This window comes from Cynara cardunculus, assembly GCF_001531365.2.
Source record: "Cynara cardunculus var. scolymus isolate 2C chromosome LG 13, CcrdV1, whole genome shotgun sequence".
In the NCBI taxonomy this organism is placed as follows: Eukaryota; Viridiplantae; Streptophyta; class Magnoliopsida; order Asterales; family Asteraceae; genus Cynara; species Cynara cardunculus.
Genome location: NC_037540.1, coordinates 12100301 through 12113554, shown reverse-complemented (window position 1 = coordinate 12113554; position 13254 = coordinate 12100301). Strand labels below are relative to the sequence as shown.

Here is a 13254-nt window from a genome sequence, read left to right as displayed (position 1 = left end):
TAAGTCTTGACAAGTACCTTAAACGGGTGACGTATAATTAACGTATGTGAAATGTTTGAATTTTAGAAAACATTCTAGCTTTTTAAAGTTTTGATTTTGATAATCATATCAATTTAAATTGTCATATTTTACTACCGATTTAAAATTTATTATGCATTTGAATTTATTTTAAAAAAACGTTTTGCAAACATTGTAACAATAACAGTAAGCAAATAAATAAATAAAAGCAAAAAATAAACAATCACACCAAATATATGATATTGCCCCTAATGGTGTTATGAAACACAAGATCCACGGTCAGTCAAAGACGTCTTCAAGATCCTATGGATATTTCTTAGAATATCGTCTTCAAATTTGGTTAACAATTTAAAAAAGAAAATACAAAATATCCTATTCTATTTTACAATCGATCATATTTAGAAAATTAAAATTACGCCCCATTATAATTAATACGTTTTAATTTCCAATAATAATATTAACCAAATCACAACCATAGATCTTTCATGGCATACCATGTACATGTATTATTAATATTTTAAACATAAATTAACAATTGGCTAAATTATATAAACTTAAATAAATAAGCCCATTATAATCGGAATTGTTTATCAGAACCAAGAATTTTGAAACATCTGGAAGAAAAAGAATTTGATTAAAAAAAACCTCCCCGACCAAAAACGGGCCAAACCGTTTGGCTCAATTAGTGATGGCCAAGCCAAACCAAACCGGCTCAGCCTGGCCCAAGACCGCCAAAGGATCGGGACCGGCCCGGTCTAGGACCCGTAAGGACTGGTTATAGGACCGAAATCTGGGACCGGTTATGAATTTGGAGTGATTTGCGGGACCGAGACCGACCAGGACCGGACCCGATCCAGCCCAATTTTTAAAAAATGTAGCTGTTTTTTATGTAGCCGTTATTTTTCAAAAAACTAGTCGTTTATCACCGTTTTTTTTGTATTTTTTGCATTCTAAACACTATATATAAGTGTCTTGGTTGGGGGTTTACATACCAAGTTCTCGATTTGTAAAAAAAAACGCAAAAAAGCGTTTACAATTCTCGGTTTCCCGCTATATTTTGTAAGACAATGTAACTTTAATTATAGTAAAACACATTTTTAAAGTGTATTTGAGTAAGTCAAGTACAAATTTTATAATGTATTAAAAATATATATTATTAAAAAATAAAAATAAAATTATTTTTTAATGACTAGGACCGGCGGTCCATAACCGGTTACTATAAAGCTTGACCGGGCTCACCTTTTTCGACTGGGAGCGGGAGCCGTTTTGCCGGAACCGGTTATGGCCGGATCTGTTGAGGCTCGGAACCGGCAAGGACTGGTCGGGCCCGGTTTTTGGCCATCACTAGGCTCAACGGCTCAAGCTTTTGGCCCAACGATCAGGAAACGTTTGGCCCAATAGCCCAGATAGTTTTGCCCAAGCACGTGGCGTAAACCCTAGAGTTAGGGTGGTCGTGGACGATAAGGAGAAACATGGCTAGAAAAGCTACCTGTCGGTGATCAAAAGCACAAAGTCGAGATACAAAACGATAGCCCCGACACGGGATTGGGGCACTAACCAACAGCCATCGGCTCAATGGCCAGCACAAAGCATCACCCGACGGTACAAGGCAACAACATGCAAATAGAGGCCGATCGACTTCAAGGCGTGGCTTGTTTCAGGCGGCACATAGGCACATGCAACAGATGCATGGCACGGGCCAGCGATTCCCAGACCAAAACGGCACTAGCCGCACAAAATGGCGGCCCGATGGTGACTAACAGAACCAACGGGATGCTGGTCATGGTTCAATGACAACTCAGCCACAGGCCGGTGGAGGTGTAGGGGCGTTTGGTTCGCAGATTATGAAGTAATCTGATAGAATTGGAATGTTGAATTCCATTAACCAAATTCCATTCCCCTTTTTGAAGAAAAAAAAACCCATCAAATGATGGTAACTCGACCTTACAGACGGTCACAAACCTGTGGCGATTTGGACCAGAAAAAATAGCAGCTGAAAATTAATTTTGGTTACAATTAATTCAGAAATACTTTTCTAAAACTTAAAACCAATAGCCGGATCTTTAGAGGGTTACATTTAGATCCGACAGAGATCTGTTGTGGTAGTTAGAAATCAACTTAGATTTTTTCTATTGGTGATCCACACACGAATATATTTTGCATCTATGTCGGATGCTAGCCCGAAAACGCTAAATCTAATATATGTTTTATAGAAAAGAAAAAGTTTATTTATGTATTTTTTATCTAATAGCTAAATCTAAAAGATCCAAGTCACTTTTAAAATTGATTTAGCATATCAAATTATTTATGGTCTCAATTATAGATAAATTATAATTTAAAATAAAATTTTGAAATTTTCTGTAACATTTATGAATTATCTTAAATTTTAATATAACTATATATATTTACAATTAACACCATGTTATTATCATTATTAGACTTTTTCACACATTTTATAATTAATCCTTTAAGAATAATTATTTCTCAATCAACATGATTAATTCGGGTTTCATTAATTCGGGTTTCATAAATATAAGCACAGGTACTTTTTGTGTGTGACCCTACAGGTTTATATATTCCTGAAACAGTATTCCTATGTGACACATGTCGTGAACATATAAAAAACTTACATATTGTATTTAAGACTTTTGTCTATATGTTTTATAAGATAGGACATACATACAAGTATATGTATATATATATATACTATCTTATTAAGCAAATTTAGCAAAAGTCTTAAAGTATTAAAATTCTAAATGATCAAAATACCCTTTATACTTATTTTTTTTCACTTTTTCAACCTCTCCTCTCCTCACCCCCTCACATACACTCACCCTCTCACCGATTTTTTTTAAATTATAATTTTAAATTTACACTTTATACCCTTATAATTAATTAATTAATTTTCCTTTCCGTTCTTTACTTTTAAATATTTCATTTTAAACATTTATCAAATTAACATACATAATCGTATATCAATTAAAACATGTTTAAAAAATACATTTTTATTTTAACAAGTTACACCATTATAATCATCTCGTTAATACCTTGGAAATGAGTCTAATATTGAATAGTTTTTTATTTAATTATATTATTATATATTATATATACTGTAAAAAAATATTTTTAATATTTACGATTTATACTTTTATAGTTATTTATTTAYATATATACTATATATTTTGGGGTTAGGCTGTCCAAATTGCACTGTATAATATGTTTTGAATTAATATGTTCTTGGGCTTTTTAAAAAAATATATATACATGTATTAATTCAACCTTAATATGAGTTTCTGGACAAGAAAGAGGGTAAGYAGTTGCAATTTCATTCTAAAACCCATCTTTTTTTGTCTTTTCATGGCTTATGATCTGTCAAATTTGTAGTTTTCTTTATTGGTTTTGAGTGTTTATCTTAAAACTCAAGTTTCTTGGTTTTTTGCTCTTGGTGTAAATCGAATACATTTGTGGAGTCGTTTAAATATGTTGGATTTTAAATATATTGGATTTTAAACTATCATACAATTTTTTTCATTGATAGTCTGTAATTGGAACCATAACTCTTATTTATTCAAATTGTATTGATATGTAAAGACCAGTGTAACTTATATCATCGTTAAATCTTATCTTATAAAACCAGTGGAACTCCAAAATCGTTAAAATTCATGGCTCCCGCCGCATTACGCGGGTACACAACTAGTCTATATATATATATATATATATATATATATATACATACATACATATATAGAGTACGTTTTAAATGAAACTCATCACATTTATACAACCAATGCAACCCAATTAATTGAGATATTTATGAAAACGATAAGAGTTCATTTATTATGATTTAAATATTTATGGAATATAACTAGAGTTCATTAATTATGATCAATACTTTATATTAAGAAACAATCAAAACTTTTATAAAATCATATATTTATCAAATTGACGGTTGAGATTGAATTGTATTGGTTATACAAATGTAAAATGTTGCATAATAACCCACCTCTCTCTCTCTATATATATATATAGAGTATATATATATATATATATATATATATATATAAAAGATGTTTCATTTTCTAGTTTAACCTATACAAAAAGGTGGTTATAATGCTTCATGATTAGCCTTATATAATATATTTAGCCAGCTTTCAAACAAATCTGGTTCAAATTCAAAGGAGAATCTGTAGTCTCATTTCAGGATCATATTTCACTTGCAAAACAGAAGTCATGATCAGACATCATTCAGATCTAAGCCAGTGAATTCTTATGAACATGTAAACAGGGTAGTTTGGTCATTAACTTTAGTAGAAGGCAATGGTAATTGACAAGAGACTTCATTATTGTTGTTATTTATGCTTCATACAAGAGGGGTAATATTGTACATGTATATATAGATACAAATATGGAAGTCATAAAATAACTCTTTCTAGCAAACATCAAATTTCACAAGGCAACTAAGGGCCCGTTTACCCAAATACTTACCTGGTACGAATCAACACTGTAATCTATTTTACCAGATAAGGTTATAGTATATTAAAACGGTATCGTATGCAACAATTTACCCGGTAAACGCTTACCCGGGTAAAGTCCTCACCATCACTTACCGAGTAAAATTCTCTATCCCTATCATATCATCGCTCTTACCGGGTAAGATTTTCAGCCCTTGCCATGTGCATCAGGTGAGAAAAGTTACCTGATCCACACTTACCGTAAGTATTTAGTAAACGACCCCTAAGACAATTGAAGTCACAACGGAGCCACAGAGGGCATTGGCACCCCCTGGGATGTTAAATTTTATATGGATATATGCAGATTGTAGATATAATGATGTTTAGCCTATTTACTTTCTCACAAATCATCTAAAATATTAATTGTTCATTTATATTCCATAAAAACAACTTAACAACTTATTTATGGTATTCTAATGGTTTTTCTTTTTCCCCTCAAAAGCGGAATTTTCTTGATGAATTTACCCAAATTCATAAAAGATGAATTTGCATAGCACATTACTTTGATAAAAACGCATCGAGGTAATTATGAATCGTTAAAAATCAATGTTTCATTAAATATAATATCATCGTTTAAAAACGTAAATCGCCTCCTCGAAACACTGAATCGACACCTTGAGAACTATTGGATCCACGATGAGAGGCATGTTGAGAATATAAACAAAGTTGGTAGAAGTTATACATGAAGCTTTAAGATGTTGTAATTAAGAGATTTTAAGTTTTTGTGCATAAAACAACAACACTATATGTACTAAAACTTGTTTTTAAAATTTGATCTATTTGCTTTATAAGTTAGTATAGATATAAATATATACGCATGCATACATATATAGAGGTGGTAAAAACTATACAAACCAATTAATTGAGATGTTTATAGAAATAATAAGTGTACATTTATTATGTTATGGATATTTGTGAAAGATTATCATGATCCATTTATTATGATTAACGTTTTATATTAGAAAACAAACGAGATATTCATTCAATCATATATTGATTAAACTAGATGAACGGTTATGGGGCTATTTACCAAATGGTTACCCATGTAATCGCTTATCAAGTCACATTACCTTACCGAATGAATATGATAAAGATCAAAAATCTTACCCGGTAAAAACGAGACAAGAACCAAGAGTCTTACCCGGTAAGTGAGAACGACGACTATTACCACTGTAAGCATTTGTCAGGTAAATTGTTGCATACGATGTCGTTTTAGTGGACTGAAATCTTACCCGGTAAATAAATAATAGTGTTAAACTTTATCGGTAAGCATTTACAGAGCAAGTGTTTGATAAACGACCCCTAAATTAGGTTTGCAAAGTTATACTAATACAACGGTTTGCAAATGATCCACACTTCACATACATATATATTGTACATACTCTGGCACCTTACTCTCAAATAGGAGGTTTATCAGATATATAAAAGTATACGATGATTATTTCTCTAAAAAATAAATAAAAAAGAGCAAAATGTGCAGACTAAATATGAACATGTTGCGCAATAAAAGCTTAGCAGTTTGAGTTGATAAAAAAGCCGAAATTTGATTCATTTTTCCATTGCAGTTGGAAAGAAAAGAAAAACAAAACGAAACTAAAAATAATAAGAAAAATGTTATAGATTACATCCGCCGTCTAGGCGTCTACGCACACGCCTCATGTTAGGATCCGCTGATTCTGTTAAATCTAAACCCATCACGCTGCTCCCACTTCTCTTCCTACTTGATCCTTCACCTGATCTCTCGTCCACCGCCACTGATGCAACCGTTTCAAGAAGCTCAGATATCAACGATGGACACGTCTCTTCTACATATTTAAACCCTTCTGTTTGCATCACCGCTGCACACACAAATACTCATCAGAAATCAAACATTACAATTCCCAAAATGAACTTGGTTGTGGGTTTTTTTGTTGAAATGGAATGGCGAGTAAGCATTACACAACCTTCAAGAATCGATGTTTGAAGGGAGTAATAAGTATGAAGACAAAAATAGATTAAAAGCACTGAAAACATATAAAGATCATCCATGTACTTTAAATACTACAGTCTGCACTCTGCACTCAACATCCTGATGTTGTTAATTCCTGGTAGTTATTATTGCAGCAACTCATTAAATGCATGTAGGAATTGGTCTTAAACTTAAGATGCTCGACTTTTAAAGAAATGAGTGTGTTTTTTATGATGTTTTAATGCCTGCATTAACAATGGACATGACTATACTTGACCTTGATGACAGTGAAACTGTGGTGTAACATCACTAATGATGACAGGCATCTTTGTATATGGTATCACTGGAAGTTCCAGTTTCAAACTACTCGTGGTTCGATCTTTTCAAAAGTCATAATCAAACAGCACATAAGCCCATCTGGGAAGAAAACTGTGCATAACTTCTTTTGTTATAAAGAAAAGTAACAAATACCTCTTTTCAACTCTTAAGAAGCTAAGTTCCAGCAAAGAGTACTCCAATGAACCTTGGTAAACTTAAAACAACTAAAATAGTGCAACTCTAATAGTGATTATATTATAGATGCTGATATTAATGATCTAAATGTTCATTATGAAGTCATAAGAAGGCAACTGAAGCATTTTAACACAAGAAGAAGCTGAACCGTCTCTCTGAGAACCAATAACACAAACCTCTCAAATCTCTCAGAGATACACCACAAGAACTCCTGATTTTTTTGTCTAGTAACTGATTACACAAAGAAGAGAAGAGTCACCCTACAGGCTAATACCCTAAGATCAGCCATGAAAGTAAAATGATCATGTTTCAAACTTTTTAAAACGCAAATTAGTTTATATTTTACAAAATTTTTAACAAGCAGTATTCCTGCTATTATTGCATTTTTGCTACTACACTATGAAAGTAACACAAGACCTGATGGTGGATCCATCAATTTAAAATGTTTCTCAAAAATGCACATCTTATGACTTAAAAATCATACAATGCCGAACTAAGGTTATGAAAGAGGGATGAGATCCAAACGTAATCGAAGCCCACATAAAAAATAAAGCCTCATAATCAGTTATTTCTTACTTTAATAACTAGAAACTATCAGCAGCACAACAAAGATCAGACGCACATAGCCTTGACTACAGTAACATGGAACTGTTTCTGTGGTTCACAAAAGAACCAACACAAATTATGAATATAAGCAATAATCAGTACTTAAGAAAACCTACTACTTTTCAAGTGGAAAACCAGTTCTTATATACATATTAACCCTTGTGTATTTCTTGTAGTGTTCACCATAACATTTACCGTATCTACCGATATCTACTCGCACACAACAAATACATGACAATGATGAAATTGGAAATTGATCTATTTGACCTCAAAATGTGCCATTGCCAGAGTGAGGGGCACATGCTTCTCCTTACCTATTCAAATGGCGGTAACACAAAACAGGTCAAATTATTTTTGTGTATGGAATTTTAGTATCACACACAAGGTTTTTGTGTGCCAACGAATATAGTAGTCTAGCTCTATGATCGATGAACCATCTTTGGTTTAGGACAACAGGAAACTTCATTTAACAAGGATTAGATCATGGCAGGAAACTTCATTTAACAAGGATTAGATCATGGCAGGACACTTCATTTAACAAGGATTAGATCATGGCAGAAAACTTCATTTAACAAGGAATAGATCCTGGCATATGTTACACAGGTTAGTCATCCCTTTCCGACCTTTTGCTCTAAATCAACAAAAAGGTTGGTCTTATAGCACTTTCCACAAGTGCCAATTCGGCTCCATGATTTTATTGTTATTATTTGTATTTCTATCCCATTCCTCGTCAATTGTTATCTTAATCCCCACCACCAACGATATTCCTATTTCTCTTCCAGACACCACCCACACGGCCACACCATGATTGGCATGCAACAAAAAATTGAGTAGCTTCGGTTTTAGAATGGTATCCCGTGTCATATGCCATCGAGTCTCAAGTTCACTCAGGAGGCGTTTGGTTGGGGGTATTATAAGATGGGGAATGGAAATGATAATCATTGATGGTGTTTGGTTTAAATTAAGGAATGGGAATGGAATAATTAATGGCGTTTGGTTTTATGTAATGCAGTTATTCATTATAGTATATGAGTTAATATCCATTCCTCCCCAATTTGGGGGGAATGAGTAACTTCTCACTGTAACTTGCCGCCTCTCCCTCCCTCTCTCTCTCTCTCTCTCTCAAAAAATCATGATCTGGAACAAAATTCCTCCTCCAACAATGGTGAGCTCCCACCATCCATGGTCATTTCTCTCTCAGAATCAACAATGGTGCCTCTCCCTCTCTCTCTTTCTCTCTCTCTCAAGAAATCACAATCTGGAACAAAATTAGTTCCTCCTCCAACTATGGTAAGCTCCCACCATCCATGGTTTGTGCAACTCTAACACTAATTTATTGGGATTTCCATCTATGGTAATATTTTCATTTCTGGTGCAATTGTCATCTATTTTTCGGTTTTCTTTACTCTGCCAACATATGTTGTTCTGATTTGATGTTCTTCATTCTGCAAACATATGCTCTTCTGATACTCTTCAGCTCTGTTACTCATTCGAGGTTCGATTTTCTTTTGTGTTAAATGCTAATGAAGAAACAAGAAGAAGAAAAGAGGAGAGAGACCATCGTTCTTTTTCTTCTTCTTTTTTTGATTACCAAATGTCAACAATGCAATGAATGCAGAACAATGTAAAACAATGCAATTGGTATATTCATTTCCATTCCCCCGCATATTCATTCATGTTCTCATTTCTTAAAACGAACCAAACACGCCCTCATTATCGTATATCATAGCAAAACCAGCAAGAGAGTGGACATTGCTTTAGTTCCCACATTTACAATTCTATAAAAGAGTAAATCAATCATCATGGCCAATTTCTGTGGAAACTTGATAGTAACTCTAGACGTTGAAGAATAAAAGGTGACAGATTTGCATGCTAAGGATCCAGAAACCTACAAATATGAAACCATGTCTATATAAACGCAGACCCCTCACACACTTCATGTGAGCGTTTTTTTCCATATTATTTCTCATGATCACCAAAGTTGAACTTCCTTCTATTAGTCAATTGTGATACACAAGAATGCACATTAACAAACTTCTGCAGAGTAAACAATCAAAATATTGAAATTGACATAACCTGAACATTGCACCGCTCAGATTCTACGGACAACACGCACCTCCCAAGTTTGCCGCAGCAAATTTCAGACAGATGGCCTTAAGCTGAGAACAGCGGTGCTGATCAGCAAGAGAAAGGGTTGTTGCCACCGTATCAGCATTAACTTCTTCACACAATTTCGCTTCACACAACTGTTTCAACCGATCTAGACCAAAGCGGTCAGCAGCAGCCAACAGATGCTGAATCACGTTAGTTGATGTGCACATTGACATTGAATCCGTGATTTCTTGTGAATCAGGAAGCTTATCTGAGTAAACGAACAGAAGCATAGCCTGCAAAACATACGCACCTATATAATCTGAGCCACAGTACAATGAAACGACAAAAAATGCAAAAAAGAATCGAGTGTACAAAATTTTTATAACTGCTATCTTGTCTTCACTTTCCTCTTTTCATGTTTTTTCTTCCTGCTAGAGAGAACTCCAAGGGGAGCCAAAACTGACACCTCACGCTTAGTGGGACAGCTAATGGGCAGGCCCTCAGAAAACATATGTAAAAACATCCTCCCTTTTACAGTTTAGAGTGAATTTTTGTGTGCCATTCATTTTGTCAGGAAAATAGTTACCCAAAAAAAGGAGGGGGTAGCCAATGTCTATTACCTTGAAAATAGATGGTTCAATGTCCTTCAACTCTACTTCATCCATGTTAGGATTTCCAACAAGTCCAAAAAACTGGGCTCTAAAAACAGGAGACCGAGCTGCAAGTATCAATTTATGAGCCTTGAAAGTCTCATCCCTAACATGGAAAACTATATCACAGCCAGTTTCAGTTTCCAACAAGTATTTGAGATTTTGACCCATGTCAGATGGTGGTATAGCAATGCTAAAATGCTTGGCTCCTTCCACACGATTTCTGACAACTCCAACAGTGCAATGCATTGAAAGGCAATCATCCTTGAGATAATCAGATGTTTCCAAACTTACCCTCCTGAAGAAACGCTTGTAACCCCTGAAATGAACAGAGGATACTTGGATGAGGCGCCAAAGCAGCAAATTATTGATTGAATATAGGCAACTCTGTTTAAAAGTCATAGTAATAAGATATGAAGTGGTTCATTTCCATTTATGCAAAATTAACAGTCCAATCACATGTGATTTTTTACTTTTCCTCCTATACTGGTGATCAAAACTATGGCAGCGTAACAATATAAAAATTGAGGTGTGACCATATTGGAAGACTTAGTTTATGTCAACAACATGACCCCGACGAATAACAAAATTGTTTTCCTCCTCCTGCTACTTCCCAACATATCTGGCATGCATCATAATCACCACTCACAGAAATAGATCGCAAGACAGAAAAGATAACGTTTGGTTTGGTTTTGAAAATCTTGAGAGCCAATGGTTGAAGTATGACGTTTAAAATGATGCTCTTTCTTTTAAGTCATAGACGTCATTCAAATAAAAATACTAATTTCTTTTAAGGGGACAGGTACGGGCCTGACCAATGACTCGTGATTTACTAGTGGTCAAAGGACTACCAGACTACCCCGTTAAAGGCATATTAGATGCAAATAGATATACACAATGGAGATAGAGAAATTCATTGTGTCAAACATAATTTCCATATTCTAGGTGTTTTCTGCCAAAATAAAGTAAAAATATTGTATTAGCTAATAGTTCATAGTTTCAAAATCGTTGAGAAACTACCCTGTGGTGTTTTCCACATTGGACCTTAGTCGAAAGTCACCTCGTCATCAATCAACTAGGAAATTCCACTTTCAAGTTTGAAGTTAATTTGGTAGACTGTGATTAGTGAATTAGGCAAATAATCTATTCATACAAGTTCTCCATGAACATTTAAAGTAACATAGTGCCTGCAAATTACAAGAGGCCAACTAACAAATTGATCACACTACTCGGGTCTGTTTGGCTCATGCTGAGGAACGAAAATGGGAATGAATATGAAAATGACAGGGAATGAAAAAGGGAACGAATTTTTCATTCCCCCCGGTTTAACCAGAAATGAAATTTTGGGCTTCTAGGGGAATAAGGCCATTATACTATAGAAAACCAAACAGTTTCTTTTATTTTCATTCTCATTGATTACTGCTTAATACCTCTAACCAAACACCCCTGGTTTTCATGTGATTGTAGGTACTCTTTTCTCGATCATATGTGGTATTCGCCAATATCTTGGTCATCTGACCAAGGAGCATCACGTTGGCTTTGAAGCAGCTGCATGGTACTGGCATTTTGTAGACGTGGTTCGGTTATTCCCATTTGTCTCTATCTATTGGTGGGGAGGTATATGAAGGAACGAATCAGTGGATTGAAGAATTCAAGCTCGAAGACAAAGAGAAGCDGGCTTTTCCAAAGAATTACTGCAGCTTTCCCACTCCCTTTGATTATCATATACAAAAAAGTCTCTTAAAATCATGTAGTCACGAAAAGATTGGATCCTTGAATAAAGGATTATCAAGATTAATCTAGTTAACAAAGACAAAATTTTAACTGGGGAAACTAAGAAAACCAGTAATTACATCTCAAAGCATAGGTGAAATAGAAACTATAACTTTTTGTTCAGATGATAATGAAATACGCACTATGATTTGTTCAAACTTCAAACACACGATCCGTGAAAACTTTTTTATCCAATTCTAAGTTTATCTTGGTAACTTCACAAACAGAAACTAATTCAGCACCCTCAGAAAGCCAAGCCCTAATTCTGGAAGCTTGAACATTGGAACATTATTAAAGAAAATACTGTAAAATGCATACCCAGTTTCTTTACTTTATAATCAATTCAGCATAGCTAATAAACATGGTGTTAAAATACTAGGAATTCATACAATTCAAATATTCAATTATATACTTCATAAAACAATAATTCCTAACTACACATACCACATGCTTCCTCGGTACTTTAAAGTATAAGGCCCACTCTCCAACGCTCGATCAAAGTGGCTATGGACTTTGTGTTTTCCTTTCCCACTCTGATCCAACAAGGTAAGCTCAAACAGCGCCCTCACATCCGTACCGTCGCTCGCCAAAGCTATGAACACCGAAACGTACATGGAATTATCCTCCAAATTCTTCCCATCGGGGTAAAAGTAAATTGCCCAATCGTATCCACCGACCGAGAAGGTATCGCTAGATATATATTTACCGGCACCCATTCCTTTAGCGAGGGAGTAGCCTCTAATTGTGAAATCATGAGAGCCATTCACCGACTCGTTTATCGATTTAGAATCCGACTTGATCCCGTGATCGAAATTATTGACAAGCATTTTAAAACCCTAGCATAAGAATTGGCTGGCAATTGGGAATTTTCTAGGGAAATTGTTGAGGGGTAAAGAAGTTGGACTATGAATAAACGTCGGAGAAATAGATTTGGCGAAGGAGGTCGGGGTGGTAATGAGGGCGGAGATTGGTAGCCGGAGGGGCGGAGGGCGAGGGGTTTGAAAGGAGAAATTGAAACACAAAAAATGAAATCAGGATGAACTGAACATCCCCTACGTGTTTGATGCTAATAATAATTTGGTCAATACACAATGACGTCACTCACTTGCCTTCCTTCCTTCCATATTTTCTCTTTTATCAA

General features: G+C 34.8%; 1 protein-coding gene across 2 annotated transcripts; it reads right to left on the bottom strand.

Moving 5' to 3' along the window:
* Positions 1 to 6005: 6005 nt before the first annotated feature.
* On the bottom strand, positions 6006 to 13149 carry LOC112524463 (BTB/POZ and MATH domain-containing protein 3). Of its 2 annotated transcripts, none has more exons than XM_025134284.1 (4): positions 12558 to 13149; positions 10311 to 10659; positions 9713 to 9983; positions 6006 to 6367 (listed from the first exon to the last, which is right to left on the bottom strand). In XM_025134284.1, exons 1-4 carry the CDS (start codon positions 12938 to 12940, stop codon positions 6144 to 6146), a joined length of 1227 nt encoding a protein of 408 aa, XP_024990052.1. In that variant the 5' UTR covers positions 12941 to 13149; the 3' UTR covers positions 6006 to 6143. The 2 variants fall into 2 exon arrangements, with proteins under 2 accessions (XP_024990052.1, XP_024990053.1); XM_025134285.1 differs by having other exon boundaries at positions 6232 to 6367; positions 9673 to 9983.
* Positions 13150 to 13254: the final 105 nt, after the last annotated feature.

Bases quoted from the DNA above. Each gene is read 5' to 3' on its own strand.
- LOC112524463 (XM_025134284.1), bottom strand. From the start codon at position 12,940: ATGCTTGTCAATAATTTCGATCACGGGATCAAGTCGGATTCTAAATCG. The intron at 9,984-10,310 runs GTAATAGACATT...TATGTTTTGCAG, and splicing joins TTGAACCATCTATTTTCAAG to GCTATGCTTCTGTTCGTTTA. The intron at 6,368-9,712 runs GTGCGTGTTGTC...TTGTGTGTGCAG, and splicing joins TGCTGCGGCAAACTTGGGAG to CGGTGATGCAAACAGAAGGG.